The sequence below is a fragment of the Aricia agestis genome, chromosome 5 (genome assembly GCF_905147365.1).
Source record: "Aricia agestis chromosome 5, ilAriAges1.1, whole genome shotgun sequence".
Taxonomy (NCBI): Eukaryota; Metazoa; Arthropoda; class Insecta; order Lepidoptera; family Lycaenidae; genus Aricia; species Aricia agestis.
In genome coordinates this window covers 3,237,639-3,255,169 of record NC_056410.1, presented here as the reverse complement: position 1 = coordinate 3,255,169, position 17,531 = coordinate 3,237,639, and the positions used below count along the sequence as shown (strand labels likewise).

Below are 17,531 nucleotides of genomic sequence, written 5' to 3'. Positions count from 1 at the left end.
AGAAAACAGTGCCGTTGCCGGTTACAACTTACATTAATGAAATACTTACATTAATTTAATTACATTTAGAAAACAGTGCCGTTGCCGGTTACAACTTACATTAATGAAATACTTACAATAATTTAAATACTTACATTAATTTAATTACAAAATGAAAATGAAGAATCAATCTGAAACACGTCATGCTCGGACAAAAATAAAGAAAATAGAACGTCAAACGTCATGTTTTGACATATAAATACGAAAAAAAAATAAAATTAAAACCCAAGAAATGTTAAATTTAACCTTATACTATTAATCTGTGAATTTAACACAATAAAACAGTGGTTTTATTTCGGTTTAAAACCTTAATAATTATTTATACATATTAATAGCTCTATTGTTAAAGTTCAAGGTGATTTTATTATAACCTATTTATGCAAAAACTAACCAAAAATGTGCAATGTTTTTGTGGACTACATATTTTGGATTTGTATTTCAGATGTGGCCGATTATTCTGCAGTTTTTAAGAACCAACGCTCCTTATATTACTTTGCCTATTGCCGCTATTGTTGGAGTAGTAGGATATAACTTAGAAAGCCTCTTATCTGATAGATACACACCATATAGCAGTAAGTACTAAGATAAGAGTTTAAACAATTCATTGATTCTGAAACTTAAAAGGGCCCATTTTTAATACTTAAGTATATAAATTTGTAGCGTCATCTGTGACGCGTTACAGCTACAATGAAGCTTCAGTTTAGTAAACTCTTTCAGGTTTGCTATTATTACAGTTGGCTAAGTTAAGTATTTAGAAACAAGAGGAATACATTTTTGGTTATTTTTTATATTACGTACAAATATATTTTATACTCTCACTTCTTTACCCTATACTACCTAAGTTCCTTTCATTTCAGAGTCCGTTCAAGATCAAAGGCTGGAAAGACAAGAAGAGGAACAGCTATTAAAGGATCCATTGAATGTTGGTAAATTACAGTACAAAGAAAATGTTTTAGGTAGGAATGTGTCACCTTCATTAGAAAAGAAATCTTCATAAACATGCTTTTAAAAATTTTAGCCTGTATTTAAATAAAAGTTAAGTTTGTAAATATTTAAAAAATGTTTTCAATTACGTTTCAAGTGCATTTAGGTTAGCTTTACATTATAAATCAATACAAATTTTATAAATCATAAACTAGATATATTTTATTAGTTGTTGACGCTTTTAAAAAAATTGTTAATTAAAACCAATAATTTAAACAAAATATTCTCTTCTTTTTTGTTTTCTTTTTAAAGTTAAGTCCAAAGACGAAAGGATGGGTCTGCTTGGCAGTTGGCTAGTACTTTTTAGTATTCCTTTTGTTTCTAAAGAATTAAGGAAGTAGGTATTACTGCCTTTAGTCCACTGACGCTGCGAACTGCGAAACAGCGGCGAACTGATTTACTGTCTCAACCGCCACACTAAAATGCGTTATATTGCATCTCGCTCTATTCCTGTTTCGCATTGGTTTTGCAGATATTTTGCAGTTCACAGCGTCGGTGGACTAGAGGTGTAAAGGTGTGAGTCTTTTGTAAAAGTAATGAAATGGATGACTTAGAAATATTTATTATTCATTTATTAACATAATATATTATGTGATTACAACATTAACAAAATTTAAAGATGCAACAAAGTAAATATTAGAAACATTTAATAATCTAATCTGTTATAACTCCAGTCATGGGGACCTCTTCTTTCTTTCCTTTATCAGTGTTGGGCTCCTCATATCTGCAATAAAGGTGAATGTTGACCAAAATGTAATATTTTAGTGCTTTTAAAGACAGAACTGAGAGCAATTTACTAGTATTTAGTAGCAAATATTTACTAGCGCATAAAGCCTATGTGAGTGCTAAAACTAAAAAATTACCCCTACTTTTTTGATCCTATCCTAAAGAAATGTTTTTTTAAAAAATGGGGGGGAGGCGGGCGGATGAATCTTGCTTGAAATATAATCCTACATTCTAGCTTCAGTGGATCTTCTCACTTTCTTGTATTGATGGAAGAGAAGGAATGATATCCATAATCCAATAATTAATTCCCAAAGTCTTACATTTGTAACGGAGGACACATGAAGTGGCGTATGTTCCTCGGCATGAACATGTCGGCCTGCGCCTTGCTCACGTCCAGCGCGTACTCCTCAAACTCTTTTATAGTTTCAGGGTCCACGGGAGCACCGATACCCGGCACGGCGTACACGACTGTCACCTGAAAACATTGTTTCTCTTTTCATATCGTTTTGATTGGCTTGTCTCTCTCGCACAGAGGTGGCGTGAGACGTGGACATCCGCTTACGGCCTTGCGCCCCTTGGACCACGAGAGTTTTTTTAGGGTTTTTGAGTTTTGATACTCAAATTTTTATTTATAAAAATTTAGATACTTATAAAAATTCAGAATCAAAAGAGCATTATAAATAAATAAAACCCGTTCTCTTGCGTCATCCGTCGTCAATCCGTCGCCTCGCAAAATATATCTTGCCCACATTAAATTTAGGTCTTGTTCCACCACTGCTCTCGCACTTGCATCATTTGATACCTACCCTCTGTTAAAGGAGTGAGCACACTGAGACGGGCCATGCCGGGGCTCATCGCAAAAATCCGCCTCCATACAATTTGTATGGAAGCGGATGCGCGTATCGCACATTGTGTCGTGGCGCAGCGGATTTCCGCTTCCATACAAATTGTATGGAGGCGGATTTTTGCGATGAGCCCCGGCACGCTGAGCTCCGGCACGGCCCATCTCAGTGTGCTCACTCCTTAATGCAACAATGCAGTTTGCTAATCAAAACGAGATTTTATTGAAAATACGTAGCATTATATTTTTTTACAAATATTAGAAATATGTAAAGATTTAAGTACCTCAGGTAACGGTATGTCTTCCTCAGTAGACTGGTAGCGCACTAGGTCACAGGTGCAGCCTTCCTGAAATGAAAGTGGTGTCATAAATATTGAATCAACTACTTTATTAATTAAACACTTACCTTCCACCTTTAATTAGGTACATATAATTAAAACATTATGAATATTATGTACCAAAATAATCGCATGAATAAAAACTAAGCCTTTACATCCGTTGTGGATGATTTATACAATATTTTTCAGAGCGAAGTAACCACTCCTCAAATACTGTAGTGCCTGGGACAATTTTTTTTAAATGTCCATATGGTTGCCCAAGCGCATACGGCATTCTCGCATCATAGCCGGCCTAGTCCAGACTCCAGAGGAAAGAACTAGTCAATACGTCTGGGACCAACTATGTGCGGGTTTCCTCACGATGTTTTGCTTCACCGTACGAGCGTCCGTATTATGTACTTGAGATCAGAAAATGTCTCATTGGTACACGCCTCCACCCGGGTTCGAACCTGCACCCTCTAAGAGTGCGAACCAAAGGTCTACCCATTAGGCCACGGACGCTCTCGCATGAAAGGAGGTCTGGTAACACTGCAGTGTGGCCAACTTGTGCCTACCTCATGCCTACCTACCTACCTAGCGCCATCTGTGATTAATTTTTTTTAATGTAAAAAGTAGTTTTATTGGAAAAATTACCATATCTGCCTCTTTAGCAGGCTCAGATCCTCTCCTAGCCTGGCCTACAAAATAAAATTAACATGCAGTTATTATATGAAAGAAAACAGCTTGTTAATGGTATTCAATTAATTTCAATATGATATAAAAACTTACCGCAAATGCCGTCTGCGTGTTCCTTTAAAAAAAAGTACCTATTTAGTTAAAATCCATCAAATAAAAATATAATTTTTTATTTAATGTCATCAAAATGCCATACCTAGAATCTAGATAGATATTTTTATTAGAAACGTAGATGGCGTCCGCAACTCCGTTGTGCCAAAACTCGTTCATCGCGCGGGAACCGTACATTTTTCCGGGACAAAAAGTATCCTATGTCCTTTCCCGGAACTCAAAGTATATCTCCATACCTAATTTCAGCAAAATCGGTTGAGCGGTTTGAGCGTGAAGAGGTACCAGACAGACAGACAGACAGACACACTTCCGCATTTATAATATTAGTATGGAAGTATTGATTAGAATATACAACTTGATTTACCTCGTTTTCTTTTTTCTCTTCAGCAGCTTTCACCGAAGGTGATGGGGGCTTCGCATCTAAAACAAGTTTGTCATTATGAAATCTGAAGCCAATCTTATAGCGCGTTCGCTATTTCCTTTGATAATGATAATAATTATATTATACTTATTACTTAGTACTAGTACTTACACTCTGTCGTCACTCGTCACTCGTCAGCAGCTCTTTCACGAACATAATATATTTTGTAGTTTATTTCAACGGACACGTTATGTGGGCCCGGCGCGAGGCCGGGGGCTCCCACACAAAACTGCGAATTCGCATCGCATCGCATCGTAATCTCATTTTCATTATGAATATCTAGATTCTAGATAATTGCGATGCGACGCGAATTCACATTTATGTGTGGGAGCCCATAGTCGTGCGCGCGAAAGGGAGACATTAGCTATGTCCACATTGTGCACTTTCATCATCAATTTTCGTCATCAACTTTCATATTGGCACATTCAATAATTAATGCGTCAAGGAACGCAACGCCAACATTGTCATTTTTGAAGTTTTGGATACGGTCAGAGGGCACGGCATGCGTCGCGGGCATGTCTCACGTTCGTTGTTAACTGCGCTATAACGCATGCCCTTGATGAACAGAAAAAGGCACAGTGTGGACAAAGCTATTGGCCACCATTCTTGAAACATTTTTTTTTCATTATTAGGCTTTGTATTATCTGGTAAGTATGTAAGTATTATTAATACTTAGTTTTTATATCTACCCTCTCTGCGGCCGTTGATGTACTTGACATCGGTGGAAGCGTCCACCTGCGCCAGGAAGCGGTACATGGTGAGGAAGTCCTGTACGGGGATCGCCGCGGAGCCCCCGTCCGGCTCCGCCGTCAGCGCCTCGCACAGCAGGATCATCGTGTGGGTCAGCGTCTGAACAATACTTTTGGATATGTTTTTCGCCGCAAATAAGAGCGCTTACATACGAACGGCAAGCGTCGACGGCAGCCGTTGACTGCCGTCGACAAGTGCCGTTCGTCTGTAAGAAGCCAACATGGCTGCCGCAAACAAAGGTTTTGTTAAGAAAATCTCAATTTTAAGCACTGTCTTGAAAATACATCTGCGTGTCACGTCTTTTTTATTACATGACAAAAAATTGTGACGCTGCCTGCTACTTTCGCTCTATCATTAATTGGTAAGACAAAATAGGTACTGAATCTTATCTACGATCTAGTCATTCTCTAGCGCAGCGTTTCCCTGTGGTCGGCGCCGCGGACCGTGGACCCCCAGGAGTCCGCGGACTCCTGAGGGTCCACGGTATTAATATGTATCATGTAGGTCCGCGGTGTCTCTGGACCATAGGTACATAATCCGATTTGTTCTGCTGTTCATTTTATTAAGGGGGTCCGTGAAAACTGTGCCTGATTTCCTAGGGGTCGGTGGCGGAAAAGGTTCGGAAACACTGCTCTAGAGCTTTTGATGCACGACGTTGTAAAATAGATAAACTCCTGTATAAAAAACCGAGCACTAAGGTCTCACCTTCGTTAGCAACCCCCCGGCGACAGCAATAAAGTGGAGGAACGGCACCTCCTCCTCCCTGAGGTAGACCTCGCACAGGCACAGGATGCGCGCCAGCTCCTGAGGGTCCAGGCAGAAGCCTTTCCAAGCTGCCTTCACCTCCGCCACCGGGAGATGATTGGAATGCTGCAGCTGTAAAGATTTGGATAACGAATTGATTTCCATAATATTCAAATGTTTGAAGTTTGAACTTAAAATTTCTGCAACAACATTCCATGAGTCATGACTCATGAGTCATGACAGCAGAGTGCAGAGACAGTTGAACTAGAGTCCGGCTATCCCCAACCCGCGGGCCGCATGCGTCCCACCGGGACTTTATTTGTGGCCCGTGTGATGTTAAACAATTTTGAAATTCACGCCCACCGGCAAAATAACGTAAAGTCTTCGTGATAGTCATTAATTTTTTTCCACTTTTAAATCGTTAATTGTAAAGAATGTTATTTTTTAACCCTAAAAAATTTTTGTTGCGGCCCGCGACACCAAGACCAAAACATGTTTGTGGCCCGCATGAAAAATGGTTTGGGGACCACTGAACTAGACGTAACAACTAACTAAGGTAAAAGCACTAATGGCAGACGCTTTAAGGAAACATAAAACATTTGAATGTTATCCATACTAATATTATAAATGCGAAAGTATCTCTGTCTGTCTGTCTGTCTGTCTGTCTGTCTGTCTGTCTTGCTTTCACGCCAAAACTACTGAACCGATTGCAATGAAATTTTGTATACAGTTATTCTAGAGTCTGAGAAAGGACATAGGCTACATTTTGATGTGGGAAAATATCTTATTTCCATGAAAATTTCGATGAAAATGAATTCGCATTGCGCGTGGCCAGCGCTCATCCCGGGGGTCCTGGGTTCGAGTCCCGCAGGCGGAACAAAAAGTTTTCAATTTTCCTGGGTCTTGGATGTGTATTAAAATAAAATTTCAAAAATCTTAAACATATTTTATGTATAATACTAGCTGTTGCCCGCGACTTCGTCCGCGTGGACTTTAGTTTATAGCGCGCGGTGTCAACAAAATGTGTGTCAAATTTAAAAACTTTTTAAAACCCTGGTAAGTGGTACCCCTCTTAGGGCCGCGCTACACCGGAATGGCAGCGCTGAAAGTGCTCGCCTCGCCGCTGCCATTCCGGTGTAGCGCGGCCCTTAATTAATCAAAATACCCAAAAACAGCAGTGCAGTGTGCACATAATCTATACTAACATTATAAATGCGAAAGTATCTCTGTCTGTCTGTCTGTCTGTCAGTCTCGCTTTCACGCCAAACGCCAAAAGTATCTCTGTATGTCTGTCTGTCTGTCTGTCAGTCTCGCTTTCACGCCAAACGCCAAAACTACCGAACCGATTGTAATGAAATTTTGTATACAGATAGTCTAAAGCCTGAGAAAGGACATAGGCTACTTTTTTACTGGAAAAAAGGGTTGTAAGGGGGTGAAAATGCGTAAATTTGTTCAAATTAAGTTAGTTCCAACAGTTCATAATAGATGGCGCCGTGCGTCTTCTACATCGCGCTGACGCTTGCTCAAAAGTCTTTCTATAAGACGTGGTATCATCTTACATTTAAGTTTCGATTTTTTTCGATTGTTATATCTATTCTACGGTATTAAATAAGTCAGTACTTTATCTGTGCAGTGACGTAACCTTAAATCTATCAATGATAAATAGTTTATGGGTAAAGTTGTGTAATTGGAGGGCTAAATAAGCTTTAAAATTTGGCATAAAATATAAAGTTTAATATAAAAAAATGAAATACTTATTGTGTGCACACTGCACAGCTGTATTGATTTAACCAGGGTTTTTTTATAAAAGCTTTTGACACCAATTTTGTTGACATCGCGCGCTATAAACTGAAGTCCACGCGGACGAAGTCGCGGGCAACAGCTAGTAAAATATATATTTATGAAAATAGAGGTTCCATGTCTTCAGTAACTCTTACAAAATAAAACTATTATAATTATTCTCTGACAAATCAATAAAAAATATATATTATTGGTATTTTTGTAAACTTAGTCATAACAACTAATAGATGACATCACAGAAAACGAACATCACTAACAGTAGACACCAATATGAACTAATAGTAGACATAGAACATTACATTAAGTACATTTTACATTTTTCCTATTATTAGGTCTTTATTTGCCGTTTTTTTAAAGATTTCATTTACTTCATCATAGTAACTACATGCTTATGAAATATTATCCACGTTGTCTCCAGACTCTATCCATTATTCTTCCATGCTGAAACTATCTTTCCTCTTATTTTTATTTTTCATATTTTTTTCCTAGTAAATTTATTTTCAGTCTTTAGTCTCCATGCTTCTCTTGCCTCTTCTTTTTAGGGTTCCGTACCTCAAAAGGAAAAAACGGAACCCTTATAGGATCACTTTGTTGTCCGTCTGTCCGTCCGTCCGTCTGTCAAGACCCTTTTTCTCAGGAACGCGTGGAGGTATGAAGCTGAAATTTATATCAATTAGGTACTCAGGTCTACTGTTCCTTGAAGCTGTGAAAAAATCAAACTTCTAAGCCAACGCAATCAAAAGATACAGCCGTTTATGCCGCAAATTTTCGACACTTGCAAGGGAATCAAAACCTACAGGGTGCTTCCCGTGAACTCAGAATCTTGAAATTTGGTACGAAGCAACGTCTTATAGCATAGATAAAGGAAAAATTACGAAAACCATAAATTTTTAGTTACATCACATAATATTTTTTTTTTTCATAATTTTAAACTTACTACCCATTTCCTCATAAACGCGTAGAGGTATTAAATTGAAATTCATACCAAATACTCAGGTCTATAATACCTTTAAGCTGTCGGAACCCTCGGTGCGCGAGTCCGACTCGCACTTGGCCGGTTTTTTCTTCTTTCTTTTCTCAGCTCTCCTTTTACTGCTAAAAAACTAAAGCAATCGATTTTTAGATCAGTACAAGGTCTAATATGTCCATTTTTAGGTACAGTAGTTCTAATTTGTTAGTTAGGCCGCGGCCTGCCTCGCGCGGCATGCGCCGTACGCTCGCTTGGTGTGGACGTGGTTCGCCCGAGGCGGGCGCATGCTCACGCTCGGGCGAGCGCGCGCGCGTCGGAGCCGAGCGGTGTCGGTTTTTTGAAATGCTCAAAGGCCCCTCAGTCGTTTGCCGCGCGCAGTGTGGACGTCACATGTTTTGGTACCATCGTGTCTTTGTGCTCAACTGAGCGGCTCGGGCTGTTCGAGCGAGGCAACCTTGCTGTATACGCCCGTCCGCCTCGCCCTCGGCGAGCATGCCTCGGCCGCGGCGGCTCGCTTGGTGTGGACCCGCCTATTTGCTAAGCGCGTGTTGACGTGGACACATTATTTACGAAAACTGATCCCATTTTAAAATTTTGTTCCCGAAGGCGTCCCAAATATATTTTTTCACATCAACAGATAGCTTGAGAAGCTTATAAAATTTATAGTGTTGAGAAAAAATTAGAGTAATTCTTATATTTATGGTATTTTTGTCGTAAGTATCATCTATTAGTTCCGAGTCTACTATTAGTGCTTTTACCTTATATGAAAACAGAGTGTAATAAAAGTATTAAGTACTAATTTACTACTTTTGATTTTCTGTACAGGCAAATTCATGACGTTGGGACTTGATCTAGTGGTATAGAGCGCGGCTCTTGACTCAGGAGGTCGTGGGTTCGATTCCCGCGTTGGAAACATGTTATTTCCAAGTTAGGACAATGCAGGCTGATCACCTGATTGTCTGACAAGTAAGATGATCCATGCGTCGGATGGGCATGTAAAAAGTCGGTCCTGCGCCTGATCTCTCGCCGGTCGTGTCGGTCTTCCGTCCCACTGGGTTATGAGAGTAAAGGAATAGAGAGTGCTCTTGTGTACTGCGCACACACTTGGGCACTATAAAATTACTCATGCGTACCTGGCCTGGTTTCAATGAAACCGGCCACCGTCACCGAAACCGGTGTGGGAGCTATTATTATATTATTATTATAGAAAAGAAGTCGAAAGTAACTCTTTCAGCGCTGCTCATAAGAGACACGTACACGCCCTAAAGTAAATATAGGTATAATATCATCGTCCTGTTTTGTTATATACCATAGACTAAGGAAAATATACTTTCCTTAGTCTATGGTAATACCCTGTATTATAGGCACGTAAGCATAATACCTACGGTTCCGGATTTATATTTTTTATGAGTGTAGGTTTACACATTAATTCCGTCGCCCCATGAACATCTGCCGCCCCTCTAGGACACTGCCGCCACTAGGCTGCGGCCACTGCGGCCTATACACTATACAGTCTATACAGCCTATTAAAATCCATTATCCAGAGCTGGCTTATCATTGTGCAGGTTTAACGACATGTTCACACGATTAAGGGCATATAAGTCTATGATTTCTACCAGAGAGGCGATAAGAGCGCCGAGCGGTAGGCGGTAGCTATAGCGATGATATGTACTTGGTCTCCGTGGTCCAGTGGTTTAGAGCGTCGCTCTTGACTCGGTCGTGGATTCGATTCCCGCGTTGGAAACATGTTATTTCGAAGTTTGGTTAGACAATACAGGCTGATCACCTGATATTGTCTGACAAGTATAAGATGTCCATGCGGACAGCAGGTCCATGCGTCGGATGGGCATGTAAAAAGTCGGTCCTGCGCCTGATCTCTCGCCAGTCGTGTCGGTCGTCCGTCCCACTGGGTTATGAGAGTATAAAGGAGTAGAGAGTGCTCAGGTGTGTACTGCGCACACACCTGAGCACTATAAAATTACTCCTGCATACCTGGCTTGGTTTCAATGAAAGTTGAAACCGGCCACCGTTACCATCCGTCACTGAAACCGGTGTGGGACAGTTATTATAGGTAAGTAGATACTTAATTAAACTATATCACCTGGTGAACTAGCACCTTCAGGCAGCCCCTGGTGAGTCCGCCCTCGGTGCTGTATATGGGGTACTCCAGGCGCAGCTTGACGGGCGGCGGCCGGCCCTCCGCCAGCGCTGAGAAGTACTCGTACGACCACAACAGAAGATCGTACGGCTGGGTTTTGATAGCCGCTGTAAAGGCAGAAGCAGACTGATTGAATGGTTAGCAGTGCCGGTTTTAGCACTACCAGCGCCCTGCAGCGCCCCTTTTTGTTTGCCTTCGGCGACCCTTTTTAGTCCGGCGCCCTGGGCGGTCGCCTAGCGTCGCCCCCCCTAACGCCACTACTGATGGATTATACGTAAGGGTCAGCTAAAGCAAAATAAGAAAAGTCCAAATTCGGATTGTCGGTGTATACAGTACAGCGATACAAAATTAAAATCACCATTACAAGCAAGTATTGTATTAAGTACACGTCTTACTTAACTAATTATTATTGCTTAATTTAATTATGCATTTCTTTTCGTTTCGGTGTGAAATGATCCTTAGTTAAAACTTAGCAGTAATGTAAGTAATCTACAGGTTTTGTAACAAAAATAAGAAAAACGCAAATAGTTCAGAAGCAAATTCAGCGAAATACCTACTACTATTAGCTTACTATCGTCCATACTCTACCAGTGTAGAGTACCTAAGCTCTACGGTCTACCACGTCCATTCGGTAAACAGACAGTCGAACTATTCCGTAAATTTTCACAAGTAAACAGAAAAGCAGAAGGCGATAGAAGTTTATTCTGTAATCTGTGGTCAACTGGTGACTCATAAAAAGTAAAAACTCACCTTTGCAATATTTCTTCAGGATGTAGGGAAACTGCGGCGGCACTATGATCTGCTGCGCGCAGTACATCTGGTCTATCAGCTCGGGCATCTCGACTGACAACTAGTAACAAAAAAGAAAAAAAATAGGGAATTACCTATACAAAGAATAAAATATATTATTTAGACAACTCGGGTAGTTTTCCTACGCGCACCTGGGCTAAATTTGAAGACCTACAGTTATTTTAGCGATTACGATCCTGGCGCCAAATAAATATCTAACTTAATTAGGATTATCATTATAATATTATGTAATACTCATATTATAATAGTGTATACATACCTGAACTGATTCTCTTTTTCAACAACTTTTCTCTGAATTTCATGAACTTTGAGTTTGCCGTAGGTCGTCATGGTAACCGACGATGGTCTCGTCAAAAGTTTTGCTTCTTGCCAATAGATGTCGCTATATACCTGAATTTTAATAATTTTAATATTTTTCAGCAGTTTGTTTTTTAGAGTACGGTTACTTATTGATAGTACTATTATTTGTAGACTGTAAAATGTAGTACTGTGTAGTAAATGTAGACATACCTAATCGACAATCGTCTATATTTTTATGGCGAGCGAACAGAGCCTTTAGAAATGTTCTTTAAACGCCATCTAGCGGAAAACCTATGAACTCGGTAGGATAAACCGATCACATGGTGAATGGCGTATGGAGAAAAAAAAAACAAAACCTGTTTGATTCGATGACGTTCGCTTGTGTTTTTGTGCCGTGAGCTTTTGGTAATGCGATTGCATAGATTTTTCTAACAAGAATCTATAATAACACGAAAAACTATGTGGAAATTATTCTTAATTAGTTAATAAAGTGTTACAATCAAGTGTGAACGTAAAATCAGTGTTTAAAATAGGATAATAGACCATTTGGGACAGTTTGTTAGACGAATGCGATTAGCACTTTGTATCAAATTGCATTTATGTGGTATCAATAGAAAATGTGTGATGGATTTATTCGATAACGATATTGTACAATTATGTGTGTGTTTTTAATTAGAAACGAACGTGCGCTAAAATAGTGGAAATGGATGACAATACATACCATCCATGTAAAGTGAAAACTAAAACACTGGTGATTCTAGAAAAATGGATTTGATTACAGACCTATCGCCTCTGAGTAAGTATTTTGCTATACCACTAATGTATTTTAATAATAATACTCCCCACACCGGTTTCGGTGACGGTGGCCGGTTTCATTGAAACCAGACCAGATAATTAAAGTATAGAATGGAATGCATACAGATAACTAGTGCATTGTTATTGAACATAACGTAGCCGTTTACTTAGGACTTAAATCTTTATGCCTGGATTTGCTGCACAGGTTGGCATGGGAAGGAATCTAACTACAATTTCTTGCGTCACCTTTAACCGGTTTTTGAGATCTCGTATAGTCAAGTCAATAATATTATGATAATATCGGACAAGAGCTAGCTTCCGCACGCATAGGCCGGCTCGATTGTTAAACATCGTGGCCTCTCAGAAAACCGGCGAGAAATAACATTTGCGTGGCGTTTAACCAAGTGAGTCATGAGTGAGATTACTGAATTTTGAGCATCAGCAACTAGCAAGTCCACAATAAACAGACGATTTACATAATTAGTGTAAGGGAGATGTGCCGTCTGCGATCTCCCTAAGTCTGAGGTTGCGAATGACGATGTAGGGACAATCGCTTACGATCAGGCAATTTGTCAGCCCATTTTACACGGTACATTTAATCAAAAGCCATATTCCAAAACATGTATCTTGCATTCTTCTGCCTCGCGAGGCAGTTGCTCGGTCGGTCAGGAGTCAGGACTCAGGACGTGCCTAGTGAGAGCGGCAAACGTACCGAGGCGCCTTTGAGCAACGACAAAAACCGAAAACGCGCAACGCTCGGCTCGGGCTGCGGCGCGCTCGGGCGAGGCAAAGTCCTGAGTCCTGACTCCTGACCGACCAAGCAACTGCCTCGCGAGGCTGCTCGCTTGGTCAGTACGCGGCTAAGGGTCAATTTATACTAGCGCAGAGTCGAAGCGCATCGAAGCGAATTCGCCCGAATGCGCCCGACCAACGCGTTACGCTCTGGAGTTAAGGTTGAATTTTCTGTCTTCAGATTTTGGGAATTCGCTTCGCTTCGACTCTGCGCTATTATAAATTGACCCTAATCAAGGAAACTTTTACATTTCGCGTTGTATCCTTTGAAGCATCTAGTTTCTATCGGAAGTGAAGAATCAAGACGGACTGCATAATTAACACTTCCTCTATCTACTCGCTCGATTATGTGATTTTATCCTCAACATCATGGAATAGGGTGTACGGTAGCCGACTGATACGGTGTGTCACTTTTCGACCTTATTACCTAGCAATAAAGATCGAAGTGAATCACATGCGACATTCAAGTAGGTAAGGTAATAAAGGGTAAATATTCTCGCGGTCCTTCCCCTCTCGCGAATCGCGATTGGTATTCCAATGTAGTCGCAGTTTTGTTCGGTCATGTGGTTTTATTTACGTTGTTTTTTATGTGGACAACGTTCCGTGACGTAGAGGCCGTCGCTAGTCGGAGCTCGGAAGATACTAACCTATAGCCTCCTAGTTTCAGAAGATTTAATAAATAAATGCTAAAAGCGGCTCTACATCCCTATTCAAGAGTACTAGAGATCGCCCAATGGTCGAAATTCGACCTTACTTGCAACGACATTAGGACTACTACCTATATTTTGTAAAAAATATTGATTTCATCATAGTTTTTTTCAATTCTTGTCTCTGGGACTCAGCTGATCTCAGACTGGCCGTTTAAGCATTGTCTAATTAGTATCTAAAATTAAATAAAAAAAACAATAATCAATTTTCGATTTGTCAACTTGTTGTCAACAGACTTCAAACCATAAATTAAAGAGTATAATTCGTATGTATAGGCTTGTCACTCAAAAATCTGTCATTTTCCTAGTGTGTGTGTTGTAGTGTGTGTAATGTTTTATTTGTTAAAGAAATGTATGATAAAAGCATAATTTCAAAATAATATTAGCTCGATGCACTCCTTCACCATATAAACTACTAGCTGTTGCCCGCGACTTCGTCCGCGTGGACTTCAGTTTATAGCGCGCGATGTCAACAAAATTGGTGTCAAAAGCTTTTATAAAAAAACCCTGGTACCCCTTAAATCAATACAGCTGTGCAGTGTGCACACAATAAGTATTTCATTTTTTTATATTAAACTTTATATTTTATGCCAAATTTTAAAGCTTATTTAGCCCTCCAATTACACAACTTTACCCATAAACTATTTATCATTGATAGATTTAAGGTTACGTCACTGCACAGATAAAGTACTGACTTATTTAATACCGTAGAATAGATATAACAATAAAAAAAATCGAAACTTAAATGTAAGATGATAGCACGTCTTATAGAAAGACTTTTGAGCAAGCGTCAGCGCGATGTAGAAGACGCACGGCGCCATCTATTATGAATTGTTGGAACTAACTTAATTTGAACAAATTTACGCATTTTCACCCCCTTACAACCCTTTTTTCCAGTAAAAAAGTAGCATATGTCCTTTCTCAGGCTTTAGACTATCTGTATACAAAATTTCATTACAATCGGTTCGGAAGTTTTGGCGTTTGGCGTGAAAGCGAGACTGATAGACAGACAGACAGACAGAGATACTTTTGGCGTTTGGCGTGAAAGCGAGACTGACAGACAGATAGACAGACAGAGATACTTTCGCATTTATAATATTAGTATAGATTATGTGCACACTGCACAGCTGTTTTTGGGTATTTTGATTAATTAAGGGCCGCGCTACACCGGAATGGAGCTGCCATGCGAGGCGAGCACTTTCAGCGCTGCCATTCCGGTGTAGCGCGGCCCTAAGAGGGTTTTAAAAAGTTTTTAAATTTGACACATTTTGTTGACACCGCGCGCTATAAACTAAAGTCCACGCAGACGATGTCGCGGGCAACAGCTAGTTATGAATAAAAACAATATTATATAGTAAAGTAGGTATGATTAGTTCTGTTACAATAATAAAGTAAAAAATAAAACGCCATCTGTTTTCATATATTAGAATTAAAATGTTGATTGCATTGATATATTTTCTGGATGGAATATAGGCCAACACGGTACACTCGAACTCCTTTATTTTAGAGCGCCTTCTGTTGTCAACTTGTCACATATATTAGAAATGCAGTAGGAGTTCTATAAGATTATATTATTAAACATAATATTCTAACGTATTAAAAACTATAAACAAAAACATACTAACTAATAAGTATGATATTAGTTCTATGTTACAATAAAGTAAAAAATAAAACGTCATCTGTTGAATCGTATTAGAACTAAAATGTTCATTGCATCGATATATTTCTGGATTTTTTATAATATTATACATAAAATATGTTTAAGATTTTTGGAATTTTATTTTAATACACATCCAAGACCCAGGAACATTGAAAACTTTTTGTTCCGCCTGCGGGACTCAAACCCAGGACCCCCGGGATGAGCGCTGGCCACGCGCAATGCGAATTCATTTTCATCGATATTTTCATCTAAGTAGTTTTGGCGTGAAAGCAAGACAGACAGACAGACAGACAGACAGACAGACAGACAGAGATACTTTCGCATTTATAATATTAGTATGGATAACTGTGCGAAACTTCATTCACCTACGTTTCCCCATTTTTCGTCAAAAGGGTTACAAAGTTTTTGGCTCACGTATTAATATATAGATTTTTAAGAAGTAATCTATTTATCGTAAAAAAAACGAACAATGACGTAGCGTACGACCATTAAAGAAAAATAAACATACCTAATAATTTACTGGACATACGACATTTTTTTGTTTTTTCGACAGTAAATAAATCTGCCGATGATCTAAATATTGTGCGGTCACATTCTTCACGATTACAACAATTTACAGCTCAAATAAGGAATGTCTGATAATTTTCTTTTTTTTCAATATAAAATTAGGGAGCAAACGTGTCACCTGACCGAAAGCGACTGCCGTTGCCAATGGACACTCGCAACAGAGTTGCAGCCGTTGCAGGTGCGTTGCCGGCCTTTTAAGAGGGAATACGCTCTCTTCTTGAAGGTTTGCAGGTCGTATTGGTCCGGAAATGCTGGCGATTATTCGTTCCACACAGGATTCGATAATTCAAAGTTTGAATGTTGATACAAAGCTACATTGTTTTGGTCCATATAATTACACTGGCAGAGAAAGCTCAAGAAATCGCTTAAAGTAAATAAAAGAGCCAAAACGGTACAGAAGAGGACGTTAAATGCAAGTAGATGCGGGATATAAATAGAGAGATGATCCGACTAATAACGCCCCGACCGGCGGACATAATAGCCACTTGTATTGTGTACATAACACTGCCACTATCTACTGACTGGGTCGGTTATTTTGAGACCTAAATTGACCCATTTTAACCTGCTCACTTTTCGCGAGAATGTCGGTCTAAAATCTTTTGGAAGTTCTACAATGAACAATGGTGAATGGACTCTAACTTCGCACTCTATGGCATTAATAGTTCTCGGCTTCCCTAGATAATCCATACTAATATTATACATGCGAAAGTGTGTCTGTCTGTTACATCTTCACGCCCAAACCGCTGAGCCGATTTTGCTGAAATTTGGTATGGGATACTTTGAATCCCGGTAAAGGACATAGGATAGTTTTTATCCCGTAAAAATGTGCGGTTCCTGCGCGACAAACTAATTTTGGCGCATCGGAGTTGCGTACATCATCTAGTAAAATACAATAAAGTAAAGCTGGTAAACAACTCAAAAATCTATTATGATAATATGAGATGGTAAAGTATTAAGTAGGTAGTCTCTGCTAATGCTATATTTTGTAAAGATGCATAATATACTTATTTAATAATTTACCTTTTACGTTTCAACAACATCTAAAATTGACTGTCATTTTTATAAAATATCTCATGGTCCCGAATAACATAGGTTGTACTCTAATATCACTCTGATCTCAGGCTATCTCAAACGAGACAGCATGCGATCGAAGCGACATTCGATTTGTAAGAATCGCGCCCAGGACAAACGGATTAGTGATTGTGTTCCCGAGATCACGAAGTCGTGTATTGCACAAGCACAATGCAACAAAGCTGTATAATGCTACAGCCTTGATTGCAATTATTTATACTGTACGTTCGAATACTCGAACTTTGCCCGTCTGAAACTAATTGTCCGGTCCC

The 17,531-nt window shown here is 39.5% G+C and overlaps 3 protein-coding genes across 4 annotated transcripts in view; 2 read left to right on the top strand and 1 right to left on the bottom strand.

Annotated features, from left to right (window-relative positions):
- Positions 1–268: 268 nt before the first annotated feature.
- LOC121727242 (small integral membrane protein 12) lies at positions 269–1,156 on the top strand. Its single transcript, XM_042114961.1, has 3 exons — positions 269–394; positions 482–611; positions 897–1,156. The coding sequence occupies exons 2-3, from the start codon at positions 482–484 to the stop codon at positions 1,034–1,036; spliced, it is 270 nt and encodes an 89-aa protein (XP_041970895.1). The 5' UTR covers positions 269–394; the 3' UTR covers positions 1,037–1,156.
- Positions 1,157–1,577: 421 nt separating this feature from the next.
- LOC121726931 (ropporin-1-like protein) lies at positions 1,578–12,457 on the bottom strand. Of its 2 annotated transcripts, none has more exons than XM_042114582.1 (12): positions 12,389–12,457; positions 11,627–11,757; positions 11,308–11,414; positions 10,501–10,664; positions 5,591–5,755; positions 4,825–4,984; positions 4,079–4,134; positions 3,697–3,718; positions 3,562–3,605; positions 2,875–2,937; positions 2,070–2,224; positions 1,578–1,747 (listed from the first exon to the last, which is right to left on the bottom strand). In XM_042114582.1, exons 3-12 carry the CDS (start codon positions 11,393–11,395, stop codon positions 1,678–1,680), a joined length of 987 nt encoding a protein of 328 aa, XP_041970516.1. In that variant the 5' UTR covers positions 11,396–11,414; positions 11,627–11,757; positions 12,389–12,457; the 3' UTR covers positions 1,578–1,677. The 2 variants fall into 2 exon arrangements, with proteins under 2 accessions (XP_041970516.1, XP_041970513.1); XM_042114579.1 differs by having other exon boundaries at positions 5,591–5,761; positions 12,389–12,455.
- Positions 12,386–17,531, top strand: part of LOC121726930 — a 52,867-nt gene continuing 47,721 nt past the window's right edge. The window contains exon 1 of the mRNA XM_042114578.1: positions 12,386–12,463. Coding sequence (XP_041970512.1) covers positions 12,433–12,463 — 31 coding nt within the window. The 5' untranslated portion in view covers positions 12,386–12,432. The remainder of the gene's footprint in view (positions 12,464–17,531) is intronic.

Excerpts from the sequence above, each read along its gene's own strand:
- LOC121726931 (XM_042114579.1), bottom strand. The coding sequence starts at position 11,395 with ATGCCCGAGCTGATAGACCAGATGTACTGCGCGCAGCAGATCATAGTG. Across the intron at positions 5,762-10,500 it reads TGAAGGTGCTAGTTCACCAG|CTGCAGCATTCCAATCATCT; the intron begins GTGATATAGTTT and ends AAATCTTTACAG. Across the intron at positions 4,135-4,824 it reads CATCAACGGCCGCAGAGAGG|ATGCGAAGCCCCCATCACCT; the intron begins GTAGATATAAAA and ends AACTTGTTTTAG.
- LOC121727242 (XM_042114961.1), top strand. The coding sequence starts at position 482 with ATGTGGCCGATTATTCTGCAGTTTTTAAGAACCAACGCTCCTTATATT. Across the intron at positions 612-896 it reads TAGATACACACCATATAGCA|AGTCCGTTCAAGATCAAAGG; the intron begins GTAAGTACTAAG and ends CTTTCATTTCAG.